Genomic DNA, 13,126 nt, shown 5'->3' with positions numbered 1-13,126 from the left:
GTACTCATTTGTTTTTAATTCATAAGTTTAACATTTAAAGTCCTTTTAATCAGGAGTGTGCATTTGTTGATACCATGGAAATTTAATTCACCAAGATTTATTTATGACTTAAAGATTTCTTTTGAATAATTATACATATCCTTTTACATAAAATCTGTCTTTTTTGGAAAAATATGATTCTGTGTAAGACGGATAACAGCATTTTAATAAATAGAACAATTTAGTATTGACAGATATAGGATACCAGCTGAAATATAATTTATTCTAGGTTTTTGGAGAATATTTTCTTTATGAAACCATCTTTTGAACATTGAGCTTAAGGTAGGTAGGGATTGATGTCACAGTGATATTTTAAAAATGTAAATGATGAAATTAAAAAATATATATATTAGAATGCTATCAGTTCTAATCCTTTTTATGACGAGTTTTAATTCTATATTCAGTATTTGTGTTGAAATGGTAAAGTTAAGAGTTTTCTTATTTGCATTTGCTTTTATTTAAACTTTTTTTTTCTTTTTTGTAGATTTGCTTTGAGGTCACATTGATATGAAATATGGAGTCATCTTTCATAACTTCACCTGGGAAAGAGAAAGAAAACTTTCTTGTTAAAAAAACATAAGGAAAACAAACAACCAAAGGAATCATGCCAAATGCCAACTCTCCATCTTTTTGTATTATTAGCATATTCTGTTCATCAGGACAAATGGCTTATGCATTAAAGGAGATGATTTGTTTATCAGTATTTTTAGCCATTAAAAGAAATCGTTTTCATATTAACCTTATACAGCTCCCATAAAATTTAATACATCTAAACATCTTTAAGGCCTTGTTTAAAACAGTTTTCTTTTTTAGTGCTTAGAACTTCTATGTTTATGCACCGTATTGTTACTTGTCAAAGTCTTTAAGAGTTTATAACATCAGGAAAGATATGGACTTGGAAACTTCCATTATTAAAATAGACTGCAGTGGATTTAAGTGGACAATTCAAGACATCCATTTTATTGTCCAAAATATGACATAAAAGTGTATAGTTTTTAGCCTAAATGCAAACAAAGTTGCTTGAAAATGGCATGGGTAAAATTCTTACGGAAACCTGGTGGCAATCTTGGAAAAGTTTATCAGCCTGGAAGTATGCTATCCCTAGCCCCTACCAAAGGCTTGTTAAATGAACCAGGACAAAACAGTTGCTTTCTTAATAGTGCTGTACAGGTGAGACCATAATTACTTATTATATTTTAAAAAGTACTTTTCAGAATATCCTTTGTTTAACGCTTCTTTAGCTCATACATTAAAAATAAAGTTACTATAGAATGACTTTTTAATATAACTTTTAATGGGAGCAAAAATGTTTTGGCTGCTCATTTTGGTTTTTATAATAAATGGAAATGTTTTTCTCAACAGACTGATGTATCACTGTGATATAAATAATCTTCTTATTTAAAAGGTTTATTTAGTAAAATTAAGGACATTTTTCTGACATACACAAACGTTTTTGTTTTAATCAGCTGACACCCCTCCCTTAAAAAAACATACAGTATATGGATCCCTGTAGATAGAATAAAAAGACTGCTTGGATTGAAATGAGCAGAGTTTTTGATCTCAGTACTCAAACTCCCTTCACCTCCCACTGTGGTCCTTAAATTACCTCTGTGGAATCATCATTTGGGCATCATTTGTTTTGGTTAAATTGGAGGGTAATCCATTTTGCTTCAATCCTTGTTGAAAATCTTTTATTAACCTGCTTTTCTGCCGTAGATAACTATACTTTCTTATGCATAATAAAGTTTTTATTCAGCAGTTATAGATTTTATAGATCCTGTGTCCTTCTGACCATTGTAGAGTACTAAAGATGAGGAAGATTTAGAATACTGATAAATTTTTCTGTTGACCTTAGAATATACCTTAAAAGAATTCATATATAATGATTCACTTTTCATGTGTATTGTTTTTTCTTTTGAAAACTAATAGAGAAAAATATTTGTTGATTAGCTCATTTGACAGATAAACGTGTAGAGTGTGTCAAGTGTACAGACGTCTGACTCAGAGCTGTGTTCTCCGTTGCCTTCTACCTGAGACAGATGCCAAACCTGAACTTTCTCTAACTGACCCAGGAAAGAGAAGCAGCTGGTATTAAGAAAGCATTAATTTACTTTAGTTCACTTAAATGCTAGTGTTCTGCCCTGGCTCAAAGATCCCACTGACATTACTGTGACAAATGCAGAAAAATATTTATTCAGTGGCAATGGATATAGTGAAATATTAGATACCAAAAGACCTGGAATTAAATGCTTTTGATGGAATCAGGCTGTGAGAAAGGGTTTCTGGCATTTCAGATACTTTTCTGTTTATCCCTTTTCCTACTCTTTTTCCCTTTTATGTTTTCCCCTCGGTTTCTGTCCTTTTCATTAGCACCCAAAATACTATGTATAGTTCAGAGAAACAAAACGCATATTAGAACGGGTGAAAATTTTGAGTAAGGAAACTTACATGGATCAGAACATTGAGAAGTATTCCTATGATGATGTATTTTTTAAAAAATGAACATTCTTCTGACATTTACCATGAAGACTATTTACTTATACTACCTGCATAGTTGCCATTTCTGGTGCTCATCAGTTTTTTGCATAGATCCACATTCCATTTGATATCCTTTGCTTTTGCTTGAAGGTTCTTGTAATACAGGTTTATTGGTGATCAATTCTTTCAGCTTTTGTATGTCTGGAAAAGATCTGTATTTCACTTTTGTTTTTGAAAGGTATTTTCACTCATTAAAGATGGTCCAAGTTGACATTTTTCTTTCAGTGCTTTAAAGATTTTTGCTTCTCTGTGTTTTAGCTTGCATTATTCTAATGAAAAATCTAATATTCTGATCTTTGTTTCTCTGTATGTTATTTGTTCTTTTTCTCTAGGTGCTTTTAAGATTTTCTCCTTATCATTGGCTTAAACCAATTTAATGATGTTTCTTGATATAGGTTTCTTCATATTTCTTGTGTTTGGGTTTGTTGAGCATCTTGAATCTGTGGGTTTTGGATTTAAATCAAATTTGGAAACACTTTGTTATTTCTTCAAATAATTTTTCTGTCTCTTCCCTCCTTTGGGGTTTTCCAGTTACATATGCAGTGGGTTGCCTGAAGTTTTCCAGTTGTTCTACAGCTCACTGATGCTCTCTTTATTTTCTTTCTCAGTCTTTTTTTCTCTTTGTGTTTTATTTTGTGTGGTGTCTGTTACTCCATTTTCAAGTTCATTAATCTTTTCCTTTGTATTGCCTAACTGCTATTAATCCCATCCAGTGTATTTGTCTTAGACATTGTAGTTTTCACTTTGAGAATTTTGATCTTGGTCTTCTTAAAATCTCTTTCATGTCTCTACTTAGCATTTGCTAGTCTGTTAAACATGTGAAGTGTAGTTGTAATAATTGTTATTATGTACTTGTCTGCTAATTCTGTTATTTGTATAAATACTGGGTGTGTTTCAATTACTTGTTTTTTTTTTTTTTCTTTCCTTGTTTTTGTTTTCTTTTAATACTTGGTAATCTTTTGTTGGATGTCAGACAAGTTTTACCTTGTCAGATTATGGATATTTTTATATTCCTAAAAATAATCTAGAACTTTGTTCTGAGACAGAGTTTATTTGGAAGCAGTTTGATCATTTTACTTTAAACTTTGTTAGGCGGGACAGAGCTGTGTTTATTCTTGGGTTAAATTCTCTGCTATTGAGAGTCTTCTTTTTCAACCATTGCTCTGTGAATTATGAAGTTTTCTACTTTGGCTGCAGGAATAGGCACTATCTTGGGCCTGTGTGAGCTCTGGGCACTATTCCCTCTAATCTTTGGGTGTTTCTTTCCCAGGCCTCAGACAGTTTCCTCATAGTACACCCCCAAATACTGGAGGGGGATCCTCTACTGATCTCTGATAACTCTCTGTGCAGCTCTCTGCAGTACTCTGCCCTGCCAACTCTAGCAGCTTTGGGGGATCTGCTGGTCTCTGTTGTCTGCCGTATAAGCTAATTTACAAAGCCAATTCTCCCTGACAAAACAACTATTTAAATAGATTTTCTATGAGATAAGACCTGACTTTCTTTTTGAAAATTCAGAATACAAATGTTGATTTGCAATTTGATGAATACTTTTTAAAAAATGCTGAGAAATAAATTGTAGAATATGTCTTATAAGAATTTACTAAACATGACATTAAAATGTTTGGATCTGATATAAGACAGAAAAATGAATATTTATGCCATTTCATATTAATATTTAAGCTATTTCTTACATTATTTTCAAGTAAAGAATGTATGATGAAAGGTTTGTATTTAATGTATATGTAGATATGTGTTGATCTTTTGGGAATAATATAAGAAATATATAAATATTCAAAAATACATTAATTTTGTTAGGCACCATTTAAATTGCTACATGCAAATAATGAAAAAGTGTATATTGCTAAAAATGAATTAGTTCAACAACTAGCTTAAACCTTAATTTTTAAAAATAAGTGATAGAATATAATCAACATTTTAAAATGATATGGGACTGGGAACATTGGCTCACACCTGTAATTCTAGCACTTTGGGAGGCCAAAGTGGCTGGATCACTTGAGGTCAGGAGTTTGAGACCAGCTTAGCCAACATGGTGAAACCCCATCTCTACCAAAAACACAAAAATTAACTGGGCATGGTGGCAGGCGCCTGTAGTTCCAGCTACTCAGGAGGCTGAGGCAGGAGAATCGCTTGTACCCGGGAGGCTGAGGTTGCATTGAGCCAAGAGCACCATCACACTCCAGCCTGGGCAAGAAAGTGAGACTCCATCTAAAAAATAAGTAAATAAAAAATAAAATGAAATGGATGAAGATTAACTATAATTAGGATAATTATTTTGTGATAGCGATTTGTTAAAGTAGCCTTTACACTATTGTGTTAAAGATAGTAATGTACAGGGAACTTGAAATAAATAACATAAAACATTTTATCTGTAGTTTGATCCAGTGTAACTCAGAGTTTTTGTAATCATAGAAAACATTCTGGTTACATTTGGAAGACTTCACTAACTTTATAAACAGATTATAGAGGGTATTCTATTTTAGCTGAATATTTTAAACTTTTATCTAATACAAAAGCAGTACAATTAGGTCTAATATAACACATTAGTGTGATTTTAATGTCTGAGAAGCAAAGTTATAACATTTAATATTATAATACTGTTTAATAGCTCACATTTGTTGTATTCTTACTGCTTGTTTGAACATTACATATGTCACCTAATTTAATCCTTACAACATCCGTAAGAGGTAAGTACTACATTTATCTTTATTTTACTGATGAGAAAACTGAGTTCCAGAAAATATTTTGCCTGAGTCAGTCCAGACATTGGTAAACAGTAAACCCAGAATTAGAAACCAGACACCTGCCTTCAGATGTGTTTTATTAACCTCAGTGGTATACTATTTCTAAAGCTGTGCTATCATTAAATCATTTTCTTTGTTGGTAAAATGGATTTCATTGTGCTTTTTAAAATATGCTAGGATGTGATACTCAAGAAAGTTTTTAAACATCATCAAGTGCTTTGCAAAAACACTGAGTTATCTGTGATAGAAAAATTGATCCTATTCATTATGCTTTAATAAAAGGCAACGTTTAAGGAGAAATTCTAAAATGACATTTAGTTGTGGAGTAGTTGAAAATATAGGACATACTAAAACCAGTTTGTTTTTATTAACTTTTTGTTTTTATTTGGGAGAAAGGAGAGATCATGAATAGCTTTTCTTAGTTACGTTATTTGAGGACACAACTAAAAGAGAAATTTGAAGATATTATTTGTTTATTGTAGTAGTAGTATCAGTCACAAATAGCAACTGGTACTCATTGCATGCCAGTTGAGTACCATACCCTGCTCTAGAAACATTACATATTATTTAATCCTTACAAGAACTTTATGAGACACAAGTACTATTCTTATCCTTTGTATAGAATTCAGGTTTTTCAGAATGATTTTAAGTACTGGACTGATTTGTTTTGACAGTTACAGTCTTTTTGGGTTTGCTTCATCTTTGTCTTTTAGTAGCAGAAGATAAGTGGATAATTGCAGCGATTATATGCTTAGTTAATTTATTAATGGCTGCTGCTTACTATGCTGTACACAGGTACCCCCTTTCTTGTTCCGTGTACAGTGACCGCACACACCTCTGCTCACCTCTTTTTCTTGCCATAATGTGCAGACCCCTATTTAGTACACTCTGGCTTTAAAGTCTAATTATATTTCCTTTCAAAATTTCAGTTTGTTTCAAGTATTATAATCACTTCCTCTTTCATGTCTCTGCCAACTTCTCTATTTGGTATTCCATGTTTCCTGTTCAGACCAAATCCTTAATGAGGAGTTGGCTTTTGCAAACCTGTCATGGTTTTTCATTTGCACCAGTAACAGTATCTTCTGAATCCAACTTTTATATATGCACAACATGCATGTCGCAATTTTATACTTGCTGTTATTTCCAGTGCTTATGTATGTCTGATTATGTACAGGCAGTTAAAAGAAGTTACTTACTAGCTTTTTGCAATTTGTAAAATATCTAAATCTGTCTTTTGTTACAGTAAGAAAAATCTGTTTGTTTCTTTTTCCTTCACATCTTGCTGTTTTTTAGGTCTTATGGCAATTGGATATATTCCGACGAAGCTTGCGGGTTTTGACTGGACATGTTTGTCAGGGAGATGCCTGTATATTTTGTGCATTGAAGGTAACTTTTTAATAGCTCTGAAAAATTACTATCAATTGTTCCTTCAAAAATTTAAGTTTGATAATTGATATATTGGGTCAGTTTGTTGTAACTAAAGTTCACTGTCAGGTGATTAACAGTTTTGAAGATGAATTCTTCACAGTGTGACTTATTCAGGTTTGTGTTTCCATTTTCCTCTTTTATGTAAGGACAGTTAAAAATTAATATTCTAAGTAGAAAATTGTTAGGAACATTATCTTTTTCATTATTTTGCAGTTATTCTTACTCATTTTAACAAATGTTTTTGGAGCTACTACTGAGTTCTGGGTACCAGTGTAGTTACTGAGGATACAGCAGTGAACAAAACTGATGAAAATCCCTGTTCTCATAGAGCTTGTATTCTTATAGAGGAGGAGACAATAATAAGAAAGCAAAATATTGTAAGTATGTTAGATAGTAATAGTTGTAACAGTGGAAAAATACATCAGGGAAAGAAAATAGGGAGTGTTGTGTAGCCAGGAAAGCCTCACTGAGAAACTGATATTTGAATCGAGACCTTGAAGAGCCCTCCAGGTAGACAAAGAAACAGCAACTGCAAAGGCCTTGAGGTATGAGTATACCTGACATATTTAAGGAACACCAAGGAAATATGGGTGGCAGGAGCTTTATGAGCAAGGAAGAGAGTGGTAGAATATGAGCTCCGAGGTGAGGGTAGCCGAGGTGGCTTTAAAACATGTCTGCAGATTCTTTTGCATGCTTCCTTATCCAAAATCTAATTCCTTGAATATAGACTGGCCTTAATGACTGATACCTGTCAAATAGACTGGCAGAACTGAGGCTGCAATCCAGATATCTGAGGTTGGGTTAGTTTAGAAAAGATGATATGGCTGTCACCCAGCTCTGTTTCTTGAGTTGCTCATTCTTGGAAGTGAGCCACCATGATGAGGAAGCCAGGTGGCCATGAGGAAAGACCACTTGGAGGCATTCTGGACACAACTAGAGCTGAGTTCCCAGCCCACAGCCAGCATCAACTGTCAGACATGAAAGAGCGACCTTCAGATATTCCAGGTCCCGGCATTCAAACTGTCCAAAATGACTTCAAGTGGAGCAGAGACGTGCTGTCCCCACCCAAATTGCAGATTTGTGTAACTACATTTTGGGGGTGGTTTAGTTACAGGGCAATACATAACTAGAACAGGGGTTTAGATTATGTAGGGCCTTATAGGCCTCTGTAAGGATCGTGGCTTTTTCTCTGAGTGATTTAGGGAGATAGGGGATTGTTTTGAGTGGAAGAGTGATACAGTCTGTTTTAACCAGATATAATATTTGAACTAGATCCCTGTGGCTGGTCTGCTGAGGAAAATAGAAGGAAGACAAACAGAGTGTCCAGTATATATTAGCAACTCATTTGTGTCACTGAAATCTTTTGCCAGAGAACTTAAGATTTTGTTATACGTTTTAGAGATAAATGTTTCATTTTTACATTCTTGAATATTCATAATGAACACACACACATAGACACACAGATTTTTTTTTAAATTTATGTGCCTTAATTTCATTATGTTCCTGAAAAGATTGTTTGAGTAAATCACCAAAGGAAGAAATTTTATATTCTCTTTTTTTAAGAACATGGCAAAATAGGGTTATTGTTAGGAAATGAAGAATGAACCTAGATCACATTACAGTATCACATTTTATTTATTCCACAGTAAATTTTGAATGTTTTGTCTAATTGTAAAACCTAGGATTATTAATTTCCTAGACCAACTCTCTTGTAGCCCTGCACAGTCACCTGCCTCTTTCCTGTGCTTGCCTTCCTCTCCTCCCCTGTCAAAAACACACATGAATACATTGCATTTTAACCAAACTGGGCTCTGTTTCTCAGAGCTGGTCTCCACCTCAAAGTCTCCTCATTGTTATTCCTTTTGTCTGGAATGCTTTTCTTCCAAATGTCCTCATGGCTAACACCCTTATTTCCTTTATGCCTCTCCTCAAATGTTACTTTTCCATCAGTGAGGCCTTCCCTGACTACACTAGGTAAAAGGTAAGCTGCCTCCATCTGTGATATCCCTGGCATTCATATCCCCATTACACTGCTTTATTTTTCTCTCTTGTATCTCTTTATTTTTCTCTACTGTAGTTATCACATTCTGAAGTTACATAATTACTTCTTTGCCTTCTCATTACTATAACTAGAATACAATCTCCATGTAGGTAGGGTTGTCATCCATTTTTCTAGTGTAGAACATATACTAGGGAGCCAAAAAATACATGTTGAATGAATGAGTAATCTTAAACATTACCTGGAAGTTAATTGCCTAAATAAGAGATAAAATCTGAAAGTTATTTTTCATCTTTTACTATTCATAATTTTAGCTATTTAATGGCTAAAATAATTATAGTTCTGGGTATCTAATATCAGTTGACATCTGTATTTTCTAATTTCTTATTTTATTTATAAATTATATTTTTTTGCAGTAGTGAAACAGATTCATGAAATGTTTTCCTTGTATGTTGATCTTAAAAATATATTTTTTTTTGAGATGACATGACCCCTTGAGCTAACATGGGACTGAATGTGACCAATACTACTTTGGTGGACTGTCATTGAAAAGTTTTCTTTTTTCCTTACTTTCTTCCATGTAAGATGATTGTCATAAAATTGTAATTTATTAAAATTTTTTTTCTTGCTTAAGTTTATTAAGGAAAATTGAAAATCAGATTAACAACTATGATTTCATGTTTTCAGTTTCTTGGGTTTAGATTAGAAACTGAATGATGTTTCTAGTTTCTTAATTTAGATTAGAAACTACAGGTTGGGTATCCCTTGTCTGAAATGCGCAGGACCAGCAGTGTTTTGGATTTTAGATTTTGTTTTTTGATTTTGGAATATTTGCATTTATGTATTTACAGGTTTTGAGCATACCAAATTTAAAAGCATTTCCTTTAAGCATTGTGTCAGTGCTCAAAAACTTTTAGATTTTGGAATATTTTGGTTTTCACATTTTTGATTTGGAGACATTCAACCTATAATTCTCTAAGTTAGGAAAACTGATAACTTAGGGGTGGTAGGACCTTTTCTTAAAAGTTAAAAGTCATTATATAATATCTCTTTTCTGAATCTTCTTGTAAAATGTACATTTGCATTTTTTAAAGGCAAATTTAGTCAAATAATAGTGGGACATTGTCATTCCGTTAAATCATCTAATTTTTAAATCAGGATTTGTCATTTTCTGAGGTATTCTTAAGACTCTAGTAGAAAATTTTTTTAAGTTTTAAAAGTTTGTTTAGGTTACTTTTTTCTTTTAAGACTAGTGAATTCTACCAATTTTTGTGTGATTATGTTTATTTTGTTTAGCATAATTCTAATTCCTATTGTGTATTTTTAGATTTAAAGCAACTTAAATCTCAAAATTCTGTTCCTTAAACAACCTGCATCAGAATCATCTGGGGAATAGTTTAAAAATGAGCCTCACCTAAGACTTAGTCAGAGTCTGAGGGTGGGACCTGGGAACCCTACATGTTTAATTCTTGTGTCCTCTAACATTTGATTTAGAGGCTGGTGCAAACATTTCTACACTTGGTGATACAAATAATTAATTTTTGTATGAAATTTTAGAGCAAAAGACTTCTGTGTTATTTTCCAAGTATAGTGTTTTGAGTTTCGTTGTGTTGTAATGAAATTACTGAAACGATTTTAAAGCGGGCATTAAACTTACTGATTTTCTTGTTGATTCCCAGACGATATTTGCACAGTTCCAACATAGTCGAGAAAAAGCACTTCCCTCAGATAACATAAGGCATGCTCTTGCAGAAAGCTTCAAAGATGAGCAGCGATTTCAACTTGGCCTTATGGATGATGCTGCAGAGTGCTTTGTAAGTATTTCTGATATTCCTTAGGAAGTCAGGATAGTAGTTTTCATTCCTTAGATGGTACAAATGTTGAGACAAATGAAACAAAAATTTAGAACAATAGAGAAATGTCAGAACTGGCCGATAGATCCATATCTTACCCATCTTTCAAGCCTCAACTTCAATCCATCTGTGTTTTGTGTTGTACTTTTGGTTTTGATTATTTGTGTTGCTCTAATTTTTACTCTTAGGCTACTAAAATATTTTAAAACTTAGTTGGAGCAATAAGCTTTGCTGAATATAAATGATATCATTTAAATCATTGTTCTGCCACTATAGGGTTCACATGTACAGCACATTCCCAGCAGTAATAGTTTTCATTGCATGCAGTGATTCTCATTGGGAGATAAGGGGATTTTGATGGGAAGTTAACAGGGGCAACAGCCTGTTACCCACAATCCAGGTTGAGAATCACTGAGGTTGATGTTCTTAGGCTCTGTGTTACCACCATATTAGTAAGTAGAGCATTCCTTTGATCAGATACATACTTTATACATGTAAAATAGATATGTTAATTAATAAATGTCTTGGTTAATATTGATGTCACCTATAAATAAGTTGTAACCATTTCTTCTCTCTTCTTCCTGTTTCTAGTCAGCAAATTCTGTAAATTCTTTCATCAGAAACTCTTTCAAAAGTTTTTTCTTTCCATATTAATTCCCTACCACAACTTCTTCCAGGTCACCATATTTAAGCCTCCTACTGGTGTCCATTCAGCCTGTTTATTTATGTCCTATTTTTTAAATAGCCACCATATTAATATGATTTTCTTCGGGTTAATGCTTACTCTTCAAATATTTCCATGATTCAAATCTAGACTTTTTATTCTGATATTTAAGGCCCGTTGTGATTAAACTCCACCTTCCCTCAATGCTTCATTGCTGGATTTTTCTTCCTAGTGAGATTATTCCATTCCGTTCCTCACATATATTTTTATATTCCTGTTTATATTCCTTATTTATAAGGCTGTTATACTGGCAGCCTTTGCTCAAGTTCCTGAAATACTCAGAACTTTAAAAATCTATCATTTTGTGAAGGTTCAAATTAAGTCTATGCCTACCAGACAGCACATGACCAAACCACCCAATCCATTCCCTATAGAATTTACTGTCTGTAGAGTTCATTTGGCGTGTGTATATTATTAATTGCCTTTTTAAAAATGAGCATCTTCATGGTTTCCTTAGATGGAAAGCTCATTGACTAGCATCTTGCATAGCACACTTGCATGTTGATTAAAATGTCAATAACAGCACACACAGTAATGAAATATACTTTCCATATTTCTTCTGTTTATAATTGATTCTTTGCTTAAAACAAATGTATTTTGAACAATGCTAAACTTTGTAGTTTTACTTTCACTTAAATGAATTATTCTAATACATGGTATGATAATTCACAAAATGTCTAGAAATCTAGGCTTAAATTATTAAATGGTCTTAAATATTCTGGAGCAGAGGAGAGGGAAGTTAGCTAATGAATAGAATCCATTGGTTAAGCTTTGGTAAAAAGAATTCTGTTAAAGAAATAAATACCCCTTATTGATCTATATTGTAAATCAACATTTATATGAAATTCATGGCAGATCACATTGCCTTCATTATGGTGTTAGTGTAAATATAGAGCCTTTGTTTTGCTGTTACTTATACAGACTACCTAGGTGATTCAAGTAGGATTTTTTAAATCATATTTTAAATTCTGGGTTACATGTGCAGAGCATGCAGTTTTGTTACATAGGTATACACGTGCCGTGATGGTTTGCTGCACCCATCAACCTGTCACCTACATTAGGTATTTCTCCTAATGTTATCCCTCCCCAGCCCCCCACCCCGACAGGCCCCAGTGTGTGATGTTCCCCTCCCTGTGTCCATGTGTTCTCATTGTTCAACTCCCACCTCCAAGTGAGAACATGTGGTGTTTGGTTTTCTGATCTTGTGATAGTTTCCTGAGAATGATGGTTTCCAGCTTCATCCATGTCACTGCAAAGGACATGAACTCATCCTTTTTTTGTGGCTGCATAGTATTCCATGGTGTATATGTGCCACATTTTCTTAATCCAGTCTTATCATTGATGAACATTTGGGTTGGTTCCAAGTCTTTGCTATTGTGAATAGTGCCACAGTAAACATAACTTGTGTATGTGTCTTTATCCTAGAATGATTTATAATCCTTTGAGTATATGACCAGTAATGGGGTTGCTGGGTCAAATGGTATTTCCAGTTCTAGATCCTTGAGGAATCTTCATACTGTCTTCCACAATGATTAAACTATTACACTCCCCCCAACAGTGTAAAAGTGTTCCTATTTTTCGACAACCTCTCCAGCATCTGTTGTTTCCTGACTTTTTAATGATCATCATTCTAATTGGTGTGAGATGGTATCTCATTGTGGTTTTGATTTGTATTTCTCTAATAACCCGTGATGATGAGCATTTTTTCATATGTCTGTTGGCTGCATAAATCTTCTTTTGAGAAGTGTCTGTTCATATCCTTTGGCCATTTTTTGATGGGGTT

General features: G+C 33.5%; 1 protein-coding gene across 1 annotated transcript in view; it reads left to right on the top strand.

Moving 5' to 3' along the window:
• The window catches only part of USP53 (ubiquitin specific peptidase 53), an 81,587-nt gene that overhangs the window by 25,719 nt on the left and 42,742 nt on the right, over positions 1–13,126 (top strand). Inside the window, exons 4-6 of the mRNA XM_011952708.1 lie at positions 524–1,209; positions 6,633–6,725; positions 10,446–10,580. Of these exons, the coding sequence (XP_011808098.1) occupies positions 1,066–1,209; positions 6,633–6,725; positions 10,446–10,580 (372 nt within the window). The 5' untranslated portion in view covers positions 524–1,065. The remainder of the gene's footprint in view (positions 1–523; positions 1,210–6,632; positions 6,726–10,445; positions 10,581–13,126) is intronic.

Source organism: Colobus angolensis, unplaced genomic scaffold (assembly GCF_000951035.1).
Source record: "Colobus angolensis palliatus isolate OR3802 unplaced genomic scaffold, Cang.pa_1.0 Scaffold345, whole genome shotgun sequence".
Classification (NCBI taxonomy): Eukaryota; Metazoa; Chordata; class Mammalia; order Primates; family Cercopithecidae; genus Colobus; species Colobus angolensis.
This window is presented reverse-complemented; position numbering and strand designations above follow the sequence as displayed.